Source organism: Mustela erminea, chromosome 10 (assembly GCF_009829155.1).
Source record: "Mustela erminea isolate mMusErm1 chromosome 10, mMusErm1.Pri, whole genome shotgun sequence".
Taxonomy (NCBI): Eukaryota; Metazoa; Chordata; class Mammalia; order Carnivora; family Mustelidae; genus Mustela; species Mustela erminea.
Genome location: NC_045623.1, coordinates 86960907 through 86985119, shown reverse-complemented (window position 1 = coordinate 86985119; position 24213 = coordinate 86960907). Strand labels below are relative to the sequence as shown.

General features: G+C 55.0%; 1 protein-coding gene and 1 long non-coding RNA gene across 2 annotated transcripts; one reads left to right on the top strand and one right to left on the bottom strand.

Annotated features, from left to right (window-relative positions):
* Positions 1-358: 358 nt before the first annotated feature.
* On the bottom strand, positions 359-24213 carry LAPTM5 (lysosomal protein transmembrane 5). Its single transcript, XM_032301779.1, has 8 exons — positions 24040-24213; positions 9979-10072; positions 9211-9287; positions 7541-7672; positions 6740-6862; positions 5006-5101; positions 2991-3083; positions 359-1749 (listed from the first exon to the last, which is right to left on the bottom strand). Exons 1-8 carry the CDS (start codon positions 24124-24126, stop codon positions 1660-1662), a joined length of 792 nt encoding a protein of 263 aa, XP_032157670.1. The 5' UTR covers positions 24127-24213; the 3' UTR covers positions 359-1659.
* LOC116567016 lies at positions 17253-19262 on the top strand. Its single transcript, XR_004276076.1, has 3 exons — positions 17253-17316; positions 18508-18658; positions 19081-19262. It is a non-coding gene; the product is annotated as an uncharacterized LOC116567016 (long non-coding RNA).

Genomic DNA, 24213 nt, shown 5'->3' with positions numbered 1-24213 from the left:
ATCACTTGTAGATCTGTCTTCTCCCACCCCAGACTGTGGGGGACTGGAGGCACATCTGACCCATTACGGTCACCCCTAGTACCCAGCCCAGGACCTGGTTCCGGGCAAGCACTCGCCAAGGGAGTGGACTTCACACCTTCTCTGGGGAGACATCAGGGCACTTGTGTGTCTGTGACTTGTGATCGGAAACAGGACTGGGTCAAGACACTGCAGCTGGACATGGCCCCTGTGAGTCTCTGGACTGAATGAATCCGTGCATGTGTGTGTGCGTGTGTGTGCATGGGAACGTTTTGTGGGAAACGTAGGCAGCGCTCCCAGCCCTGCCTATGCCACATTTTAAGAACCACATCAGCCAAAGTGAAGCGTGGTGCTGCTTTATTCAAACTTCTTCCCCGTCCCACACAAAGCAATTAAATGAGGAGGTGCTGGCGGGGAGCCCCCCCCCAGACCCCAGAGAGCCTGCCTCCGTAGCCCTGTTATCTCCTCCTCGGGATCAGGTCCCTGGAGAACCCCAGCCTGCAGGGAAACAGGCGAAAGAGGGCGTGTGGGAACCCAACCTTCCCATCTACCACCACCGCCATGAGAGCCCGTGGCAGGGTCTGAGCCCACAAAGAGTTCCCCTGCTTTGACCGAACCAACACGTGGATTTAGTCCAGCCCCCAGATCTGCCTGATGTCAGGGCTAACTTGTTGTGTAAGCACAAGCATTGGGCAGGACAGAAGGGCCTCGGCCCAGACTGGTGACAGAGGGGCCCCCGCTGGGGGTTGGTGGCAGCTCACTGCCGAGGACAACTGCGCCTGAGGCCGCCCTTGTCACAGGCCCCATTGCCGCGGGAGGACACCGGCCACATGTGGCCAACTGTTACTGATGACTGTCTTCAGCAAAATGACTGTGTGTTTGTTTGTCGGGGGACAGTTCGGTGGTGGGAACAACTGTTACCTCCTGCAAGTAGCTGTCAGATGACAGTGGGCAAGTGCGAGGATTTTCGTTTGAACTGACAATTACGCAGCCCCTCGGAAGTACCGCGTGGATCGGAGTGGGCAGCCAGTTACTGGACTCAATGGAAGAGAATGGTTTGGGGCTCATTTGATTTTTATTGTTATTATTGAATTTTATCTCTGCTTTGAATCGACTGGTGGTTGGCTGTCTGTAATTGTTGAAACCAGAAATTGGACGTAGGTGTTTGGTGGAGAGGACCCAGGGACAATGACTTGGCCGCATGACTGTGTGAAGAGACAACTGTCTAAAACCAATGCAATGGATGGCAGCTTTCCCCCACAACTGGTTCCCTGCACTGAGAAGCGTGCTTTTCATTTGTCAGCCACGTGGTTCCACAGGTCAAGTTCCACGTCCTTTAACCAAACCCACTGGGCTAAGAATGACAAATGGTTTAAACAGATGCTGGGGCCGATCACAATAAGCCAAGGACTATTGGACCGAATTTCCGAGAGACTCAAGGAGTCCTTCAGCCTGAAGTTGACCCAGTTGTGAGCCTCTCCCAGGCCCCACGGGAAAAGCAGGCCAGCGAGGGGACACAAGCGGGTTGTCCTGAAGTCAGGCGGGTGATTCACCCGGGGCCACCAGGGGCCACCAAAGCAGAGAAGCAGATTACGAGACAGCTCCACTCCTCCCAGCATGGAGGCTGGGGCCTGGCGGGTGTCACACTTCTGAGTAGGGGGGCGGTGCTGGGCCCCCATCCGGACTCTTGTATGGTAGAGACACCGCTTCCTCGTAGGATGGCAGGACCACCTGTGAGCAAGAGAGATGGGAGCTGAGGACTGGCCAGAAGGAACCAGGATCCCATCCTGGAGTCAAGAGGCTCCAGCCCCGACCTCTGACAAAATGGATGATGGTGATACCAGCACGCCTTGGGGACATCCTACACTAGACACGGCATGCCCGAGACAGGTGCACTGTCTATTCCTACAGGGGACAGACTTCCCTCTGCCTGCCCAGCTTCAAGTCCCTGTGTGGTGTTAACAAAGCACCATTTTCCCTGGAAGAACCTTTTCCATCCACATGCTTTCAGAAGACTTGGTCCCACCCCTCAGATCCAGAGTGGGACATGTGACCTGAGTGTGGTCACTCAGAGAAGAATTTCATCCTCCCTGGCTAACATCAGTGGTTTGAGGATAGCTTGTGAGCCAAGCTGGTCCCTGAGACATGCTCCTGGGCCTTTCGCTGGGGTTTCTAAGAGGGTGGGGGATGTCAGCCTAGGGGTTTTGGCAGTCACTTTGCCACCATGAGGAAAGCAGAGTCAAGAGATGGAGAGGATGAGGTCACACCCAGGTGACCAGCCTCACAGCCAGCCTCTGTGAGCCAGACCTACATTGGACCTTCAAGTTCTGGGAGCTAATAAATTCCTTTTTTTCACATAAGTCAGATTGAGTTGGGTTTCTGCCACTTGCAACCAAAAGGGTCTTGACTAATACAATCCCCATTTTATAGATGAGGAAAGTGACACCAAAAATTTAAACCAGCTGCCCTTTTCCCATGATGTATTCAATGAGCTACTTCTAAGTGTACCTCATCCCTCCACCTAGAAGGTCCCTTCCCTTTCCCAGCTAACTTGTATCAGCTGAGAGTCTAAGACTTGGACAAGTATCACCCATTCCAGGAAGCCTTCCCTGATACCCCAGGTGAAGCCAGGTACCTCCTCAATGTTTCCCTTTCCCCCATACTTCACACTGCGTTGCTATCAGAGCTCTGTGTCTGGATTTCTTGTGGGTTCTACAGTCCCCTAGGATGGGGTGGCATCTGCTTTCTTTGTACCCTCACGGTTGGATGCAAAGCAAACAATGAGGCAGAAAATGGTAAATGCATGAATGAAGGAATAAATCCTAGACTATCAGAGCCAGAAGAGATCTCCACATTTCTTCTGGTCCAATCATCTCACAAGGGGAGAAACCGCAACCCAGGAAGGGAGAGAGACCTGCCCTTGGCGACACAGGGAGTGGCAAGGCTGAGACTTGATCCCCCACCGGGCTGACCTTCTGCAGCATCTTGGAGCCGCTCCTCTCCTCGGCCGAATTCACGTACTTCATGAATTTGTAGCATCTCCACACGCACTTGAACATGTAGACCTGGAGAAAGAGCCAGATCAGACGATGCTTTGCTGACCGTCCTCACTGCCCCGGCAGGCCTGGGACAGATGCGGGCACTTCCTGGGCAGCCCCAGCTCAACCCAGAAGGTGACATCTGGCTACTGCGCTCAGCTCCCTGTCCCGGAGCAGGGTTACCTCACCTGCTGGTCCCAGGTGTTCTGAATATAGTTCTTTCCACCCCCCTCCAACGACCTCGTGCAGAAGGGGGATTTGGGGGACTTCTGGGCCCCCCTCCAGCCTCCCTGGCAATGGTCCTGCAAATTGTTCTTCTCTACCCCATTGGGGCTAGAAGCTCACCACCTCCTGAGATGGCCGATGATGTAAGCAACTGCTTTCTCTTAGCAGTGGTTGTAAGTTAAGGGGGGATTTTCAGGGTGGAGAGGGAGGCCCCCAGGGGCCTGTCAAAGGGACAATAACCTATATAGGTCTCTGCCCCCGGTGCCTCCTAAGAAATGAGGGTGGGCCCTGTCTTCTGAGATTTCTCTTATCTTATGGAACCCCATGATGGAAACTCAAGAGGCAGGAATAAATAAAATGAATTATAAAAGAAGGAAGTAGGAGGCAGGTGAGGGAGGGTGACCAGTGAGACAGAATGAGGAAGAGAGAAAACTTCCCCCAAAGGCGGATAAAGACCTGGAGGGGCAAGCGAGACAGAGCTGTGCGCTGGGCCCTGGGGACTGGCTCTGCAGGAGGGTATAGGATGTCAAACCACCACCCCTACCACCCCACCCCACACTGGCTCCTTAAATCCTTCAGGAAAGTTCTCACTGAACTTCACTGAAGCTCTTGGGCTAGGCCCATCCTTTGAGGATGGCTCAGAGGGGGGAAGTTCCGTTTCCAGGCTGGCAACAGATGACAGCAGAAGCTGCTCAGGGTGCCAGAAAAATCAGGCAGCGACACCTAGTTACACCCACACATACACAGAAAGATTGGGAGGAAATGCGCCCCAGTATCAGGGGTGCTTGTCTCTGAGTGGTGGTGGGTCGCGAGCTGATTGCCTTCTTTCTGCTCATCTGTAGTTTCCAAATTTCTACGATGATCCTACTTTACTTTCACAGTCAGAAAAGAACACTCTTGAAAGCCTTTCCTTCTGCTGAGTTGACATCAGCCTCCCCAGAGCTTTGGGACACAGCCTCCAGGCCTGGCCTCTAGAATCCCCATGAGAGTCCTTTTGGTATTTGAAAACCCCTTCAGTCATCTCTTTCCAAGCTGAATTGCCCTGGTTTCCTTGACTCCCTCAGATGGAAGGGTGTTCTTCTTACCTCTCCTCCCTCCCGGTTGTGTGGCTATTAACACTCTCCAATTTGTCCTCTCTCTCTAAGAATGGGGGACCTGACATGGGACTCTATCTTCTGGGCTTGACCCCCTCAGAGAGGAATTAAACTATTCCCCTCCCTCCTTCATACGACCAAACCTCTAGTAATGTGACCTCAGGACCCATCTTTACTTTGGTGCCTGAATCTTATAAAACTGTGACAGGGGCAAAGCAATATTAATTTTGTCCCTTTCACAGATGAGACCCAAAGCCCAGAGAGAAGTGACTCAGAAGGCAACCAAACAGCTAGCAAAGGGAGAGCTGGAACTCATATTCAAGATTTTCTGAATCTGATTTCAGACAGAACAGCTCCTCCTTCCCTGGATCAGGGTCTCTCTGGGTTACACAGTAAGTCTCTGATACTCTAACGCAGTGGTCTTCCCTGCAGCCCCCTCCCCTTCAATGCAGTGTCCCCAAGGATCCCAAGTGGGGTCCAAGGAGCTGGTGGGGAGGAAGGAGCCAAGAGCAAGGAGGGCAGCAGCGGGAGACAGTGGAAGACTTCCCTGCCTCCTAACAGTCTGGCATGGGAGGGCCTGGGCAACGCGGGCTCCCCACCCTCCCCAGGGCCATGTCGGGGGCCTCTCACCTTCAGGATGAGGACGGTGATGAAGGTGATGGAGAAGATGATCATCATCTTGATAAACTGGCTGTAAGCCACACCCTCCTGGCTGGGGAGGTAATTCTGCAACAGATTTGGGGGCCGCATCAGTGCTTCTGCCCACAAGGAACCCTTCCGGGGTCCACTCATGGAAGAATGAGACCATGTGGTACAACCGCTGTCCCGGCTGACCCCTACCAGGGCCCTAGGAGACAGGCACTCCGTACCATCAGTCCCCCGCGGCAGGCGAGTAAACCAAGGGAAGCAGGTGCTGTGGCTACCCGCCCAGTTGGCTCTTCCCTGGGTGGACCCCCCGGCCCCCAGCAGCCACAGGCCCGTCTCTAGAGGCTAGGCTCACTGACAGAACCACCCTGTCCCCACACACGTGTGGGGCACGCCACAGCCACGCCAGCCAGCCATCTTGGGAATGGCCCCTCCAGAGCTAGTCAAGCCCTTGGTGTCCACAGCCCCATCCCTGTCTCAGGGGGCGGGAGGGACCTCATGAGAGACGCTTAGTGCAAATGACCCAGCTGAGCCACTCCCAGATTCCTGGCTCTCAGCAACTGTGAGATGGCAGTTGTGCATGGTTTCAAGTCACTAGGTTTGGGGACAATATGTTAGACCACTATAAAAAATGAATATTATTTTTTTCCCTTAGAGAGAGTCTTTATTATGTTTATCTGAGTGTGTGTGTGTGTGTGTGTGTGTGTGTGTGTGTGTGTGTTCTTATCATGGACATCCTTAATTTCTTCAACTCAGATATCTCATTGATTCAAGAATCTCATCATGCCTGAAGAGTATATGTAGAATTAAAGCCTGAACTTCACAAAATCACTTACTCTATTTCCACAATGATTTCTAAGGTCGAGAATGAGATTGTGGGCTGTGTTTTGTTTCTGTTACGCTTATCCACACTTTGGAGTGAAATACTAAATCCATCATTAAACCAAAACATGGGATTATACGAAAGATGATGCGAAAATGCGAATTCTCAAAATTCGAAAATTTCGGAATTCGGAATTTCAAAAACACGAAAGGCCCTACCTGAACAGTGACATTCTTTTGCAAGGCTGGCATGTGGGAACAAGTTGTATATGTAACACGTGAGACTGGAAATCACCCATCCTGTCATATCAGAATGCTTTTGTAGTTTTTCATGTGTTGTATGTGCGGTTACACTGATAATCATGCCAGGGATAATTACATCCTTTAGTGGTGTTAATTTGGGGATTTGCAAAAATCTGAGGACGCATCTTTATAAAAGCCAGGCTACTTTATCATTGATCAAGGGTTGTAGAGAAAGGACCTGAGGCAGTCATCTGGTCCTCTTTAGTTTTACGGGGTTGTGCCCTGAAATCGTGCAGAGAAGCCTCAAGGGCCATCTTGAGATGTGTTGAGTGCCCCCTTTCTCCATGAATCTTTTAAAAAAAATGAATATTATTTCTGCGATGCAATTCACACCACAAGGTTCCCTCTGGGATCAGGCAAGGCCGTCCCTGAAGTCACAGGTCTGCCTGCTTCTTCCCTTAGTCTCACGCGCTCCTCCCTCCCCTTTTCGAGGGTCTTCCTGAGAGTTCTCCCTCAGTCAGGTACTCACACAAGAACCCTCTCCACCGGCTCCACCTCTAAGGAACCCAACCTAATCACAAAGGCACAGAGAGGAAGCAGCTCGCTCAAGGGTACAGAGCCAGTGATGGGGGTGGGCCCCCAGCCCACACTCACCATGTGGTTCATGGCCTTGAAGTTGAGATAGGTGGGTACTTCCATGTAGGAGCTGCAGAGGGTCAGGATGCTCAGGCAAAAGTCGAGCAGCTGCAGGGTCATCAGTGGGACCTTGGAGGGGCCCTTGAGGGCAAAGGCAGGAAGGAGACAAACCAGCAATGAAGCCCTAAGCCAGATGTCCCTGTGCTGTTCGACACAGTCAGTCAGAGACACCGGGGAATTTCTAACCCACAGGACCCAGAAAGAAACGGATGCCCATTGTTGAGACATCCAGCCGAGGGCTGGCAGCGGGACCTGGGCTCCAACCAGGGTCTTTTGATGCCCAGCCCAGGACCAGCTATTCAATCTCTTCCAGGACAACAGTTAGGGAAATTCTGAAAAGTAACTTTTGGGGAGCTGAGGCAGGGATCAACACCTCCATCATGGGCATCTCCCCTATGGATGTTCATCGTTGGCTTTAATCAACTTTATCTTCCTTCTCTCCACTTGGTTACAGAGGAGGGACAAAGCGGGGTCTGGGCACAGAAGTGGGCATGTGCCCTTTCCTGCTGTGTAAATTCAGACGGCTGGTATTGGCCAAGTCCCCACAACGTGCTGCCTGCCCTGTATATACTGTTCTCTCTTAATGCCCCCAACAAATGGGGATGGGGAACCCTAACAGGCGCATTTTACAGAGGAAGAAAGCTGACCTGATTTGATGGGGTTTGGGCTTATCAACAAGGGAGGGCCCAGGGGACAGAGCCCCTGCCACCGCCCCCAGGCTGGCCGGCTGTGGGACGTGGAGCAGGGCTGGGTACTCACCACCCAGCTGCTCTTGGAAGTGAAGTTGAGGAAGGCGGGCAGCTCAATGTAGGAGCCCAGCAGGGTAAGCAGACACAACAGGTAGTCCATGATTTGCAGGGACAGGAAGGGCAGCAGGTACTTCTCCCGGTTCTAGAAGATAGGCTCAGCACTATCAGGGAGTCCCCCACAGCCTGAGGTCCCCATGTGCCTCCCCTCAACCTCATCGGAAGCTCCCTTCGGTCCCTGGGTAATATGGGCCTCTCCCAAATCCTCCCCTCCTGACTGGGCCGAGGTCATTCCCAGTGGACCCACATCCCTTCCCCTGAAGGAGGTTCTGGGATGCGGAGAATGTAAGACCCAGACCCTGAATGCCAGGCGTCTTGGTGTCCCCGGAGACACAGAGATAAGTGCCCCTGGGCCTCCAGAAGCAGCCAGGACAGCCTTCAAGAACCCAGCCAGGAAGGGCTTTGTGTCCATTTTACAGATGGGAACATGTTAGAGAGGACTTCCTGGAGGTGGGGACGCTGAGGCTTGATCTGGAAAGAACCATGAAGGAAACCAGGAGGGTATTGGAGACAGAAGGGCCAACATAAACAAAGGTCTAGTGAGGGGGAGGGAAGGCCCACACGGCTTTGGTGGTGGGACCCTCCTCTGTGTGGACCGCTCTTGGGGTGTTTGGTCACGGTCAGAGGCCCTTGGTGGCCAACGCTGAAGGTCCTCTCCTTCAACTTCAAGCAAGGGACGACTGTGACCAGTGTGAGTGCTCATGAACCCACCCTTGGGGACAAAATCACAGAAGGGTGGTTTTGTGGTTTCTCAGGTGGCTGTCTAAAATCACTCAGGAGGCAGCCGAAAGAGCCAAGACTCAGTCTCAGGGCCTTCTGGAACCCTGGTCCACTTTCCTAGCTGGATCACACCCGGCTCTGCACGAGCACCTGAGCACCGGGGAGCCCCTTGCACAAAGTACAATTGCCCCCTGGGGCACAGAGCTTCCAGAAGGATGCCATTGGCTCAGGGAGCGATGGGGGCAGGGCGGGCAAGGGGCATATATTCCAAACAGCCCCAGCTCCTTCCTTGCCCCACGCTGCTGGCTTGTGAGTGCCGGGCCACCAGCTCCCCAGGGAGGACACTCTTGCTGGGTCCTGCTCCGGTGGCTCTGTGTTGAGGCCCTGGCTTCCTGCCCCCTGGGGGCCAAGGGACAGCCCGGTTCCTCTTCACAGAAACCTGAGCCACAGCCTCTCTCTCTCTCTCTCTCTCTCACCAGCTCGCTGGGTGGAACTGAGCCTGACGCATCTACCCTCCCCTAGTCTGGTTCCTCTCCCTGATTACGAAACCCACTGCTCTCTCCCCTTCCCACGCCTTGAAATGACCCTTCCTCTTCTCACTCATGTGTGTCACCAGCTGGTATGACCGAAGTGTCCATGTGCCTGACCCTACACTTGGGGCAGGGGGAGTTTCTGCGTCAAAGTCTGGTATGGAAACGAGGCTTTCCAAACTGCAAGAGAGCGTAAAAATCTCTAGGGTGCAGGGCGAAGGGGGGCTGTCTCCCAAAACACCCGCCTCCCACCCTCTTGGTGGCCATTGCTACCCACCCAGCAGGTGTGAATGGGGGTGGGCAGGAGGGTAGCTGGGGCTCCTGGCCAGCCCCCAGGCCCTGATTCCCATTCCCCTCCCCTACAAACCCTCACCTTGACCACTCCGATCAGCAGGCTCAAGCTGATGGCAAAGAGCATGGTGATGAGCAGGAAGCTGGAGACCAGGTTAGCTGGAAGGCAAGGAGGGCAGTGAGGAGTTCCGAGGTGACCCCAGGAACCCCAGGCAGGTTCCGAGGACCACATTTTGGGAACCACTGGTGTGGGGGCTGTGACAGTGAGGAGTGAGCTCAGACGCTGCCCTCCTGCTGTTCTCAGTCTTGGGGGACTATGGAGATAGCAAAAGAGCATTTGGGGTAATATGGGACGCAGGGTGGGAGAGTGGCCCGGGTCTGTTTTAGCCAGGGAGAGGCCGGGGAAGGCTTCTCAGGAGGTAGCCCGTGAGCTGAGTGACCGGGAGTCCAAGCAGCTGAGACGGGGCTGAGCTCGGTGTGGTCTACACAGCAGAAGCAGGGAGCGAGGGGGTGCTGCAACCCAGAGCCAGAGAGGCCAGTGGGGGGCGGGATCCCACCATGGGGAGTTTCTGTCTCATTCCAGGGTGGTGGGCAGCCACTGACGGATGTCATCAGGACAGTCTTGCTGTCACCTTCCTAAGGCAGTTGGGTTTGCAAAGCACTTTCCTCTCTGTTCTCACACCTAGAGACTTGGGTGGAGACAGGTCTCTGCTTGCAGAGGAAAGACCTGTGGCTCAGAAGGAAAGAGGCAGGGCAACTAACCCCAGCCCGTCTGCCCAGAGCCAGGGCCCCTCTCCGCACCTGCTCTCCCCACACCTGCCCCTCCCGCTCCAGAGTCCCCAGGACCTACCGAGCCGGAGGTAGCCCTTCTGCCACACCTTGCAGGTCGCCTTGCCGTGGACCACCTCCACTGAGTGCTCGATGAACAGCAATACACTCATGATCTGGGGGCAGACAGAACATCCATCAGTGGGGCCTGCACAGATCCACCCCTGCTCCCTCCCGCCAGAGGGCTGGGTCTATGGAGCACCCTGAATCAAGTGTGGCCTGTACACATAGACAGCTCAAGCTTTCTTCCTTTTCTCAGCTATGTGAGCTTAGCCAAGCTGCTCAGCCTCTCTGCGCCTCAGTTTTCCCATCTGTAAAATGAGGCTAATGCCTATAGCTACCTAAGAAGAGTGAGTGAGGACATCCCAGGAGAGCACTTAGAACCACACCTGGTTCTCAATAAAACAATAACTGTGACTACTGAAGGTCAAGTTTGGAGGGCGAGCGTCTGAGGGCTCCTACCAGTAACTGGGTCACTCTTCTGCACCCCTTTTACCACAACGGGCTTTGGGCATTTCAGGATCTTGGTCAGAGTTTCTGGGCAGCATAGAGCTCTAGATTCCTGGAATGACCCACAGAGGCGTGGCAGCACCTGACCCGTGACTCCCCAGGGAGCCCTGCCAATTCCATCCCCCATGGCCCCTCAATGTCCCCATCTGCAAAATGCAGGTACTATAATACCTGCTTCGTAGGGTCATAGTGGGGCAGGGTGGAATCGTTCACTTAAAGTAGCTCTGCTCACTGTAATGATTGCTGTTACCCTCCCTGGAAGGTAGGTTCCCGGCAGGGAAGGCTTATGTCTCTCTTGTTCACTGGCCTAGCTACTGTGTTGGATGGATGCATGGATGGATGGATGGATGGATGGATGGATGGATGGATGGATGGACGGACAATGAATATACCCTATCCAAATCTGACAGACCTTAGTGTTGTGGCCCTGGTGACAAAAGGAGTCTAGCCACAAATTTGAAAAGACCTCGGAAGTCACCTTGCCTGTGCCCTCTGCCATCAGACACAGGACTCCTTTAAATACGTCCAGCCAGGGGAACTCCCAGTCTTCTGTGTGTCCACCCCCTTGCAGCAAGCCTTCTGCCCTTCCCCCACCACTGCACACCCACAATTCTCCAGGCACCGTCTGGCTGCGCTGAGAATCACAAGACTATCTCCTTCCTTGCCGTGGATGCCCTACCTCTTTTAATATAGCCGAAGTTTACATTGGCTTTCTGGGTGGTCCTGCACTAGTAACTCGTGCTTAGCTGACAGGCAACAAAACACCCACCATCTGTTTTCCCCTTGCTCACTGTGTGAGGGCTTTTTAGCTCAGACACGGGTCTCAATTTGTCTTCCTGCCATGTTACTTTCTGCTCAGGGGGCACAAAGGGACAGCACGGAAGAGTGATGAAGAGCTGAGCTCCAGAGTCAGAGAGAGATGGTGCTGAACCTGGGTCCATATGTGACCTTGGGCAAGTCATTTCACATCTCTGAGTTTTCTCATCTGGAAACTGGCAATCACTGGATTTAGTAAAGAATAAATTGTATTGTGTTTATAAAGCACTGAGCCCGGGGCCTGCAGTGAGCGTTCAGCAAACACAATCAGCTTTTGGCTCCTGTGAGCTTACAGGGAGAGGGGGTCGTGGAACGGACCAAGAGCAGGGTGCCGGGGGGTGGACAGCGAGCTCGATCTAGCTGCCCCATCTACCTGGTGCAGGGTGAACCAAAAATGCTTTGTTTCACCAAAAAGCTTGAGATCAGCCCCAAGGGGAAGGCAGATGCTGTGGGGGCTGTGGCTGGCACCCACAGGAAGTAGCCGCAAAAAAGAAAAACCACTTCCTTAGCCCCTGAAGCCTGAGGCTCCAGCCCCTCTCTTCCCCAATTTCACCTTTAATGAGGGAAGGAGGGAGGGAGGCAGATGACAGGTCCATCCAGGACACAACAGGACACCCTGCGAGGGGGTGAGCTCCCCATCCCTGGGGGTGTGTGAGCAGAGCACCAATAAGATGCAGCTGCGCTTAGAAGGGCACATGAGTATCTACCAGGTGTGGCAAGAGAAGACTCTGGAAGTCCCATGAATCCAGAATTGTCGGAAATCTGGAACGAAGCTCAGAATCAGACAATCGCAAGCTCCCAGCTGCTTGAAAGGGTCTCTGCCCACTTATCTTCTAAGCACCCTCTGTTTGTTTGATAAGCTCGGCTTGCCCAAGGACATACGGCAAGTTGCGGACACCGTGGAGACTGGAGTCTAAGTCCCCCAGGGGTGTCCTGGTGTCTTTGCACACACCCCACTCCCTGAAACACCTCGGAGCCCCCGCTAGCCAGTACCCCAGAGTGTGCGGGTATTTCGATCATGCACCTATATCAGTAAAACCTTTTGAACACACTCCTCTATATTTCTTTCTTTCAAAATTATATGTGTGTGCTACTGTTCTGTTATTACCAACATCATCACACACACACACACACACCCAGAAGTTACTAAAGAACGTAGTTGAAAAGTGGAAATTCTAATACTGTCCTCCTGGCCACCCCCCCCATCATCTCAGGCATCACCCCCCTTTGGAGACCAGTGCTAACCCACAGCTGTCCGCAGCCCCTAAATTCGGGCCCTAAACGTCTCTCCCAGCCCTGCCACAGCACCTGTCATCCTGCCATTAGCATCCCAGCTACCCCCACCCCCCCACCCCACCGTATCCCATGACCCTGAGCAAGGAAGGGAAGGGGAGGGACCCCGGTACACCCTGACTAAGGTGCGCTGCCCTCACGTCCCAGTGGTCCTCCCAGAACAAGCCAAGGGACTACTGTGAATACTCCCACCCCCATTTCACAGACCAGGGAAGCAAGGCTCAGAGAGGGCCAGGGACTTGTCTGTGGCCTCCAGCTGGTAATGGGTAGGGCCAGGATTCAAGCCCAGGCCAACAAGCCCTAGATTTGACACCTTCCGCTATCCTTCCAGCGCCTCCCAGCCTCTGGCCTCTGCCCGATACCTGGCCCCCTTCCCCGCACCCATGCCAGCGCCCTGGCTGAGTCAGAGGGGCGCCACGCCCTCCTCCCCCCACAGCTTGTTCCCAGGGCAGCAGGGGCAAGAAATCATCCTCCTTTTGTACAAACCACTTGGGTTTAAAACCAGGCTCAGCCTTTCCTCCATTTCTACCCTCCCGACAGTCCTAGAAGGGGAGAGAGAGATTTCTGTTCCCATTTGCCAGATGAGAACCCTGAGGCCCATAGAAGGCAGGCACCAGCCCCAAGTCTCAGAGCCAGGCAACCTCAGCATCAGCCTCAGACCCTCTGCTGGCCCCCTAACCTTTGGCAGAAGACACCAGCCTCAATCCAGGAGAAAGATAGGAGTCTCACCTCCCTAGGAGATGGGATGGAAAGTTGCTGATGTTTTTTGAGTACCTATTGTGGGCTCAGACCTGCACACACAGGCTTATATCAGTCTCCCAAAACCTTGCAAGAGAAGCAATATTTCCCCCATTTTACAGATAAGAAAACAGAGGCTAAGAGAGGAGAAGTCACATGGCCCAGCAGGCATCTGAACCCTGGAGCCTGTGCCCCTAAGGCTCCACCCAGGGCTGAGTGGTCTTGCCAACCAACTGCCCACCACCCCCCCCCCCCAGACAGCTCTAGACACCACCACCACCACCCCTGCTCAGGACCCGGCAGCTGGGACACGAGACCACCCTCTGCCTCCCAGCTCCCAGTGGGCCAGTTCCCAGTTCAGCCCCACCTTCAGTTTACCTGCTCTGGTCAATGAGGACAAACACTCCTGTTTGCACCCAGGGCCCCTAGGATGATTGAACTCCTGCAAACCATGCCCTCTCACCTCTAGGGCACCCAGGGTGGCCCGCCCGGAGATGCACCTTGCACATCAGAAGGCCCTCACCGCTCCACCCATGTCCCTGACCAAGAGGCTTTGTAGTTCTGGGAAACTAACTGGCTCACCTACAGTGCATGCTGGGAGAGGCCCGGAGCCCCCCAGCATCCAGATGTCCCAGGGCCCAGGCCCTCACCTGCCTCTCGCCCCACCCCCCACCCCTGTGAGTACCCACCAGGACAAAGAGCTGCCTTCTCCCGTGACCCACGACCTCTGGGGACAGGACAGGGCTCTTCTCCTCCCACAAGCCTGGGAGATAGCTGCCACTCACCACCCTCTCCTCCAGCACAGCGTCTCTCTCTGCCTTCCCCCTGCAGCATCGAGGTCATGCAGAGTAGAGCTAAGGTGTATGGGTCAGGTGGTCCCGGGCCCGACCCAAGCTCTGTGCCCCTGAGCAAGCCACTAACCTCTCGGAGCCTGTCTCCTTGTCTGGGGAATGGGGACAATAACCAGACCTGCCTCATAGGGCTGCTGTCAGGTCAAAGGACAAGCTAGCATGGAGCCAGGCATACAGCTTGTGCTCCATAAACGAACACATTGGTCAGGATTCATTAATCTGCATAGATATTCGTTCACTCCTTCTGTTTGTTCAACTGGTAAATACTGTTGGAGCACATATTGGCTCCAGGCTTTATCCAGAGAAACCACTGACCCTGGCCTGGCCTGCAGGTGTCGTGGACCCTGGGGAAACCACAGGTCACCAGTGTGTTCAGTGCCATAACAAAGGACACGAGGAGGACCATGGGTCCCTGATGAGGGAGTGATCACCACCATCTGGAAGACTCAGGAAGAGTTTCACAAATAGGAAAAGTCCGAGCACGGTTTTGAGGGATAAGTAGGAGTTTCTCAACAGAGAAGAGAAAAAAAGCATTCCAGGAAGAAGGAACACCATATGCAGAGGCCCAGAGGCTGGGAGGGCAGCTCCAGGGAAACCCACAGGCAGGAATGCCTCTCCCTGAGGGAGGGAATGTTCCCAGTGTGCCACTGAGCCCCAGGACAACGCAGTGACCAGCCCAGGTTCACGCGGGAAGTCTGCTGCAGAACCAGAATCAGCCTCAGTCCTGACACGGAGTCAGGGCTCAGGCGACAAGACCACATCCGTGGTGGCCAGGCTCAGCCCAGCCCGCCATCACCGCTGCTCTCCATTCCTCTTTTGTACCTCTTCCCTCTGCTTCTTCCCGGTTTCGGTTCCCATTCCCATCCCCAACCCGTCCCTTCTCTCTCAATAACACGCACAACTTCCCAGAGCTCGGCAATGGGGCAAGTGGCCAGGAAGTCAGGAGAATGCCTGTGGGTTTGCCTGGTGGTTCTGAGGAGCAGCCAACAGCTTGAATGAACTAGAGGCGGCAAAATCACGGAAGGTGGGAGACACGGGGGCACCCGTGAATATGGCCAGGGCCACAACAACAGCGAAGCCCCAGCTGAGTGTGATGGACAAAATGTTGGCCGGGCGGGGCTGATGGGGGCGACCGTGCTGGGAGGTGGGGGGCCATCATGTGGCTGGGTTGGGCCATCATGTGGCAGTGAACGTTTTGACGACAGGGTCAGCAGTAATAGAGGTGACCATGCCTGTGACCGGGTAACAGACAAAAGGCGATAGACAGAACCCCAGTGGGCATGCTGGGAAGCCATGATGGACTGCCTTGATAATATGGCCGTGACTTTGCTGCTGATGTTGGTGACAGCAGTGACATCTTGATATGACGACCACGACGACAATCATGGCAGTGGTGACACGAAATCCCCAATTCTAGGGCTCAAACGCCACTCTCCAGTCCGAGGAGGTGGGCTCACCCTCTCTGACCTCTGGGGGCTCGGGAACCACCATCTCAGAAGAAGGTGGGCAGAGCCCCACCCTCTGAGATGCCAGGGGGTCCCCTTTACAGAGACCCGCTCCTCGGTGAGCACCTACCATGTGCCAGCCAATGCAGGAACCTTTCTGAGCCTTCCACTTTATTTGTTCCTGGCAAATCTACCTGGTCAGATGGTCCCCCCACTTACACTGGAGGAGAGCGGTGGGCGGGGGGGGTGGTGCGGTGGTGCTCAGTATGACTTGGCAGAGGTTGCACAAGGAGCCAGGCCCGGGCATGTCCTCAACCCTTCCCCAACAGATAATGCAGTTTGCAAAATGGGAAGTGGGTCCCCAGGGCGCACACCCCTTCCTGCCCCTCTCCTTTTTCAGGGCCACCCCCACCCTGACCCTGGGTCCTCTGGCTCTGGTGGCCTAGCGACCCAAGGGTGGCAGCACATTTAAACCATTATCATCACCCTTGTCATCACACCCTCGCTGAAGCTCGTCTGCCCACCCTGTTTTCCCTGGGGCCCCCTGGCTTGTCTGGGGGGGGTGGATAAGAGAAGAGAACCAGACACACGAGCGTCAAGAGGAAACTCTCCTACCCCAGCCCCTCCTCACCAGCCCATACTTCCTGCAGACACTTATGAAGGCCAGGGCGGCGGAGGGGGGGCATTCCCTCACAGCATTATCTCCCCAGCCAACCCCAGGTACCATCTGCCCGGCCCTCTTAGAGGAGTCCAGGCTCTGCTGCCGCCCGGGGCCAGGCTGCCCTGCTCTGCCCCAGAGCCGGCTCTCCTCCCCAACCCCCACCAAGGCTGTTGCTCTGCTCTCCTCGCGCCCACGCCTGCCCCCTCTACTCTTCACTGACCCCTCCACCCGGCCAGGTTTCCTCTCTGGGCCTCAGTTCCCTCATCTGTGGAACAGAGGGAAGGATCCCTTGCCTCATGAGGCGGTCACAAGGAGCAGATGAGGTGACACGTATCTGCTACCAAAGACGGATCCACTCAGGAAGACGCACTGACCTGCAGAAGTGCTCATGTGTGGTCGGCGAACCACAGCCCCCCACGGCCACGGCCACGGCCACTCTAATTATAAGCTCCCCAGACTAGAAGCAAGCCTCCGCAGAAGGACAGGCAAATACATGGTGATATATTCAAACAGTGAAGTACCGTGGTGGGCCTTTGGAGGGGCTCAGGGTCATTCTCCAGGTTTGGCCAAAGCCCCCATCATCCTCCACTTCCTGGGTATCTGGGGACACACCGTGCCTCCAAACTATTCTCATAAGCCATCAATGCCCTCTTTACCTTCTGAGCGAGGCCACCCCCCTCCCTTGAGGTCTACCGCTAGCACGGGACAGGGCAGAGGCCAAGACCTCCTGGGGACACCCGCAGCCCTTCATCCTCAGCTCAGCCTCGTGAGAAAAGTTCTTCTCTCCCCATTGCTCCCCACTTTGCAGGTGAAACTGAGACACGTGGACTCCAAGTTTGGACGAGCCAGGCCCCCTGGCTCTTAGAGGCAACTCTTACCCAGTCACGGCCAAGAGGCGCACCCTCCCCACGAGGTCTGGACCATGAGCCTGAGGCAGGGGTGTGGGGAGGGGGGCTGGGGGCCTCTCCTTCTTCCTCCACCACAGGCTGCCAAGTTGACTGGCCCCTCCAAGCTTCTGTCCTCTCCTGCCGAATGGAGGCTCCCAGGTTTGCTGCCATTTGTGGCGGTGTTCGTGAGGTGCTGGGTGTGTCTCCACCTGGTTTCCTGTGAGTCTCAAAATGACCCTGCACGCTAGCGTCACTGACCCCCATTTGCCAGGGGAGGAAATTGAGGCTGGGGATGGGGGAGGGAGGCCCTGGGCTCACAGCAGGGCTGAGGGCTGGAAGGGCAGGGAGCCAGCACCCGCCCCTGCACAGCTTCATGCTCAGCTTCCTGCCTCATTAGGGCTTCAGGACTCTGTGTCGCCTCCCCCCTCCCACCTCCATCCCCAAAGAGACCAGCGCAGGCCTCGCAGCAAGCACAGAGTGAAGTCTGGGTTCCGGGTCTGCTGCCTTGGGCTCAAACTAAAAGCTTCATTTCCTGGGGGAGCTCAGTGTCAGGGTGGTGACCGAGAAGCATCAGAACCCCCCCCCCCCCGACTCTGCCCTCCAGACATGGGGCCCCGTCTGAACAGGAGGACCCCCTCCTCCCAGCTGGTGTCTCCCCGGCCTGAGGTCTGGCCTACCCTCTCCCACCTCACAGGGTGGAGACCTCCACCACTCAGCCCCCCAGGCCTGGTGGCACAGGAAATGTTCCACGTTGCCCCCAGGGGATCTAGCGCCCAGGCCGCAGTGGGTCCAGTGGGTCCAGCAGCCTCCACAAGTAGCTGTGTGGGCCTCCAACATTTTACAAGTTAGAAGGCAGGCTACATGTCCCAGAGATGAGAAGCGTAACTCAGGCCCAACTGGACCCCCTGGGCCATGGCACTGGGGAGGAACCACAACTCCCCGACTACCCCTAGCGGCCTCTTCACACCTTCAGGAGGGGCACAGACCAAGGTCTTTCTGTCCCACATGGGGCATCAGGTGTGAAGGCAGAGGCCCTAACAGACTCTCATCTGGGGCTTTCCCCACCTGGCAATTGGGGCCTATTTTTAGGCCCTAAACAGATGAGATGAGCTTTCAAAGGTGTGTCTGCTCCCTCATCCCGCTCCGGGCCCCGGCTGGCAGCCCCTCACCCCAGCGGGGCCACACCAGCTCAATACCTCAAAGCAGTCACCCTTAAGGCAGGAACTCCTAGCCCTGGGTAGCAGATGAGGAAACTGAGGCCCCGACGGCAAAGGTGTCTGCTTACTCCGGGTCACATCCCATGTTAGTGATGGAGACCGTGCTATGATTTTCAATCTCAAAATGGAACAGAAAGAAGAACCCCTGGGAGTCTGAGAAGGACAAATCAGGAGGGCTTCCTGCAGAAGGATGCTTCCTATAAGCTAGACCATAAGTCAGAAATGAAGACTTGGGGAGGGAAGGCTCTCCCAGACAGGCGGGCCACCCCCAGTCCACGGGCCAGGTAAGGAATTCATTTGTTCACCCACTGGTTCATTCCCCACACCTGTGTACTGGAAAGGGCGCCCCCAGAAAAAAAGCCGCTGCCTACCCTCTGGAGCCAGCCAGGAACCTTCCTGGCCCTCTGCTTTCTCATCTCTAAAAGGAGAGGATTGGACCAAGCAGAGATCCATCCTCTGGGCTATGAAGCCTGAGAGAAATAAGGAACTCCATCCAGCCTCCCCCACTACTCCTCACAGCCATTCCTCCCTAACCCCCAGCTCTAGGAACATCTCAGTCTTCCAAACATCACAGAGCCTCTCCCTCCCCCGAGGCTTTGCTCAGGCTGCTCCCTCCCCAGCAGCCCCAAGCACACACCCGCTCATCCTAAGCACACCTCTGGCCTCCTCCAAGAAGCCGTTCCTGAATCCCCAGCCTCCACTCCAGGACTGGGCTCAGGCCCCTCATCAGTGCGCCCGTGTCATCCACCATCACACCTCTCCTTGAGCCCGGAGCCCCTGGAGGCACAGGCCACGGGACGTGTCAGGCCCAGACCCCGGCCTGGGGCTCAGCACGGAAAAACGAAGTCATGTTGGAGAATTTATCTGCATTAAGAACAGGCTCCTTTACACAAGAGAGGTTCGCTTGACTTTCTTTGTTTTGCAATTTAAAAAGTGGCATGCTAGAGCAACCAGAAAAATAAAGCAGCCCTGGGTTATAACCCAAGGCATAAAATAAATAACCACGAGTTTCTACGGACGTAAATAAATACATCGTTTAGTTATAGAACAGATAAGGAGAACAAACCGATCTCCCATGAGAAATTCCACATATCTCTAATATTAGGTAGCTCGTCTGCCCTCCAGAAGTAACTTTCCACTCCTTCAGTGACGTTCTTCCAGAAAGGACAGTATGGGGTGGGGGACAGCGGGGAGAAACCCGACAAACACGACCTTGGCCAGGCGGTCAAGGTCACCATCAACGGTGATGAGACATGTCGGGAGTCCACACCTTTGATAGGATGTGCTGAGAATCGCCCTTCACCTCTGCCGCCTCCCTCCCAAGAACACTTCACCGGAGCCCAACCAAGAGAAAACTAAAAGTCCCTTTTGATGAGTATTTGACTAAATGTATGAGCAGTACTCCTCAAGACTGTCAAGGTCACCCAGAACGCGGAAAATCTGAGAAACTGTCCCAGCCAAGGGGAACCTGAGGAAGCACGAGGATTAAATGTAACGTGGTACCCAGGGTGGGATGCTGAGAGAGAAAAGAGATCCGAGGGAAAAGCTGAGAAAATCTGATTAAAGCCTGGGTTTGAGTCAGGGTCCTGATGGGGACTCGATGGTGACAAATGTGCCATTCTAATGTAAGATGCTAGCCCCGGGGGAAACCAGGTGAGGAGCGAACAGAAACTCTACTGTGTTCACAAGAGTTCTGTGAATCCAAAACCATTCTAAAATTAAATTTCCTTTAAAAAGCAGTACACGCACTGAGCGCCTGGGTGGCTCGGTCCGTTGAGTGACCGACTCTTGATTTCCGCTCAGGTCACGATCTCAGGGTCATGGGACCAAACCCCAAGTTGGGCTCCCTGTTCCTTGAAAAGCCAGTTTGAGATTCTCTCTTCCTCTCCTTCTGTCCCTCCCCCTGCTCATACTATAAATAAATAAATAACATAAGCTTAAAAAAAAAAAAAAAAGTAGTTTATGCTCATTGTACCAAGTAGAGAGAATATAGGCATGTAGGAAAAATTAGAGTTTTCATAACCCTATTACCCAGAGATAGCCAGAGTCAGCCTCCTTCTCTCCTTGGCCTAAAGCAGGTGCAAGCTTTTCATCTGGGCAAGGCATTTTAATGCAATTCTAGGCAGCTTGGAGGGGAAAAGTCAGGGAAGGAGCTATTTCTGGGCAAAGGGGTCTTCTGGGGACTCGCCCACTCCTGTCATTGGCTTAGGACGTACTTTGGGTTGCCAGACAAGCCAGGCCCAAAGAGGCCAATTTAAGAAAGGTCTCTGGGGGTCCTGGGTGACTCAGTAGGTTAAGCATCTGCCTTCAGCTCAGGTTATGATCTCAGAGACCTGGGATAGAGCCCCTCATCGGACTCTCTGCTCAGGGGGAAGTCTGCTTTTCCCTCCTCTGCCTCTTCCTGGCTTATGCTCTCTCTCACTCTCTCTTTCTCTCTCTCTCTCTCACTCTCTCTCTCAAATAAAATCTGTAAGAAAGAAAGAAAGAGAGAGAGAGAAAGGGGAAGGGAGGAAGAAAGGAAAGAAAGAAGGAAGAAAAGAAAAGAAAGTTCTGTGACTCCTTTACACATGCAAGTTTGAGTCAGAAATCACCCGTGACCAAGGAAACCCTCTACACAAACCCAGCGGGACCTTGAGGGAGACCCTCCAGACCTTGGACACAAGAGGGTCCTCCCATAAGGAGGTCCCCCATGACCGATAAAGTGTAGCGCTGTCTGAGGATACCAAAGACCTAATTTAACCCTCCCCAGAGAGGCCAAGTCCAGGAATAGCTCTCAGTGTGCCGTTGTCATCCGTGACCGGCCCCAGATGACAACCGTCTGGGCCATCAACACATCTGGACAGCAGCTTCTCTTTTTCCATCCAGATGTTAGAGACCCTGCCAGCACACCTGCCACCCAGCTCCTCCCTGTCCTTTCTGGGAAGGAGCAGAGGCTTCTCCAGACTATGATTCTCCATTGCAACAAACCAAGGAGCCCAGAGAGGACTGCCCAGGCCAGGAGTCCAGCGTCCAGGCTTGCCCTCTGTTCTCATGCCTTCTGCTCTAGAACATCTCATGGCTCCCATGGTTCATGTTACAGGCAGTGATCCTCCACTGGGAGTGATTTTGTCCCCAGTGGACATTCGGCAATATCTGCAGATATTTTGGTGATCACAGCCCAGGGGTGCTGTCGGCATCTTGTGGGTAGAGACCAACCATGATGGTAAACATTCTACAATGTGCAGCTCAGTCCCCACAACAGAGAATTCTCCAGGCCCAGATATCAGTAGTGCACTATAGTGAAGGCCTCAGCTTGCTCTCAGCCCATACCACCTCCCTCACCCCAAGCCGAAGCCTCTAAGTCGATCTGGGTAGTATCCCTACACAAGCTGCTACCCCTCAGTCTCTATACTTTGCACACCTGTTCCACCCTGTCCGTAATCTCTATGCCTCCACCAGCATCACCACTTCCAAGAAGGCTTCCCTGATCACTTGCCCACACTTTCTCCAGCTCTGTGAGCGGGCCCCGATGTCACTTCCCCACAAAGAGGTGAGGACCTCAGACAATGGGATAAAGAAGAAACCCCAACGGGGCACCTGGGGGGCTCAGTTGTTGGGCATCTGCCTTTGACTCAGGTCATGATCCCAGGGTCCTGGGACCAAACACCGCATTGGGCTTCCTGCTTGTGGGAAGCCTGCTTCCCCTTTTACTCCCCCTGCTTGTGTTCCCTCTCTCGCTGCCTTGCTGTCTCTCTGCCAAATAAATAAATAAATAACATCTTTAAAAAAAGAAAGAAGAAGAAGAAGAAGAAACCTCAAGGGTCCCCAAGTCTGCACCACGCAAGACAGCGGCTGGCCCACATGGCTTGCGTATGGACTCTGTCTGGCCAGCACAGGAATTTCTTTCCATCTTGAATCAGTCACCGATGCAGAAACATATCAGAAAATGCAGCATAAAAGCCTGTGTTTCCTGCTTCCCAAGGTGTCAGAAGAGCAGCTCCTGGGCCCACTACTCCTTGGTGGCAACAATCAGCAGAAGCCAGAGCCAACCCAGGATGGGACCCCCAGGTCAGCGCCGACCATCTGTGCCACCGCCCTCCTTTCCGTGACCTGTCCAGCCCGCAAACAGGATGGAGTTAGAACCCCCAGGGCCAGTCCCCTGACACCCTCCATCATTCTTAAAGAGAAAACTGAGGCCCAAGAGAAAAAGTCACCCCAGGTCACACAGCCAGTTAGTGGCAGAGCTGGGGTCAGGGCCCAGAGGCCCACTTCCCACAGGGACCCTCTGCGTCCATCACTGTCCTCCAGAGAACATTCTGCTATCTCAGACCTTAAAGAGGCCCTAAGGATTGGGGGTGGGGACAGCCAAGGTGCCCTCGCCATCTCTCAGGGTCACCCCTCTGGCTGGAGCCAGGCAAGACAGCCTCTGAGCAACTCCCCAAACCAGCATTCCGGGGTCTGACAGCTTAACTCTGGCTACGCGGCCATGGGCGCTGGGTCTGACGCACACCGATAACAAACACTTCCTCTCCGTCAGGCACTGCTCTGAGCCTTGTAGATATGAACTCCCTTGATGCTCTCAGCAGCCCTATCAGAGACGTAGTACTATTTTCAGTGAGGAAACTGGGGTTCAGAGAGGTTAGGTAAGCAACCCGAGGCCGCACAGTTAGGAAGCAGCGAGGCCAGGACTTGCACACATGCGTGCACCCAGAGGCTGTGAGCTGATGCCCCTCGGGAGGCCGTGCTCTGGCCACAGCCCTGCCTGACCTTCCCCGAAGCAGAAGGCAGGTGCAGCCAGGCTGAAGCAGGTCACAGACACCCACCACAGAATGCCAGATTTAGGCTAATTTTGAGGAAGCCCTTCTAGGCTCATGAGAAAACGGTTACCCACAGGCCCTGGGGGAGCTGGGTGTGGCTCAGAATGATACAGTGGGTGGGGGTGCAGGGAGATGGTCTGGACAGAGACCCCAACCTTCACCCACCGAGACAGAGCGGGGAGCCTCTGGCCCCAGGGGGCTGGGGCTCACCCAGCATCTCCCTACATTCAGAGAAGATAGAGGCTCCATGCTGGGGCTGTGTACACCAGCTTCCCAAGGGGAACCGCTGGGCCGCTTCTCCGGAGCGTGGGCCAGGCAAGCCGTCCTACCCATCAGCACAAGATCGCAAGTTTCCTTTGGTGGAGAGAAGGCCGTGGGGTGCCAGGCTACCAACCAGAGGCTCCAGCCCCCTCGCTCCCTGCTAGGGAGTCCCGCCTTCCTCCCCAACCAAAACGCCCAGGGCCCCCACCGGGGAAGAAGAGGATCCAACTCCAGAAGCGGTCTGGTTCCTCAGACCTGCCTGCCTTCCACAGCCCCTTCCCAGCTGCTGTTGCATTGGAACCTTGTGGATGCTAAGTCATCCCATTTTACAGCGGCAGAAACTGAGCCTTGGGGGAAAACAGTGAGTTCCATTCACTTAGAAGGAGGCCCCTTCTCCCACGCCTGTTCCTCCCCGGCTGTGGCTGCAGAGCCCCCTCCCCTGTTAGGCAGAGGGGGAGACTGAGGCCCAGTGGTGGGCGGTGGTCCTCCCATGGTGGGGAGTTCCGTAGATGGGGGCCCTCTCATTTACACCCGTGTGTGCACACGTACACACACACACACACACACACACGCATACACAGCCTCCCCACGCCTGCCTGCACACTCACCATGTGGTAGATGGCCAGCGCAGTGGTGGCAATGCGGACGTTAAAGCAGCAGCAGGTCTGGTGGACGGCAGGCGTACGGGGGGCCATGGTGCCGCTGTCCCCTGCTCCTAGGCACTGACAGGGAGAGCCCAGTGCCTGGAGCAGGGCAGAAAAGGGGAAGCTGCAAACTGCCCT

Bases quoted from the DNA above. Each gene is read 5' to 3' on its own strand.
- LAPTM5 (XM_032301779.1), bottom strand. From the start codon at position 24,126: ATGGCCCCCCGTACGCCTGCCGTCCACCAGACCTGCTGCTGCTTTAAC. The intron at 7,673-9,210 runs GTGAGGGTTTGT...CCTATCTTCTAG, and splicing joins TGCTGATCGGAGTGGTCAAG to AACCGGGAGAAGTACCTGCT. The intron at 3,084-5,005 runs GTGAGAGGCCCC...CTCTTTCTCCAG, and splicing joins TCACCGTCCTCATCCTGAAG to GTCTACATGTTCAAGTGCGT.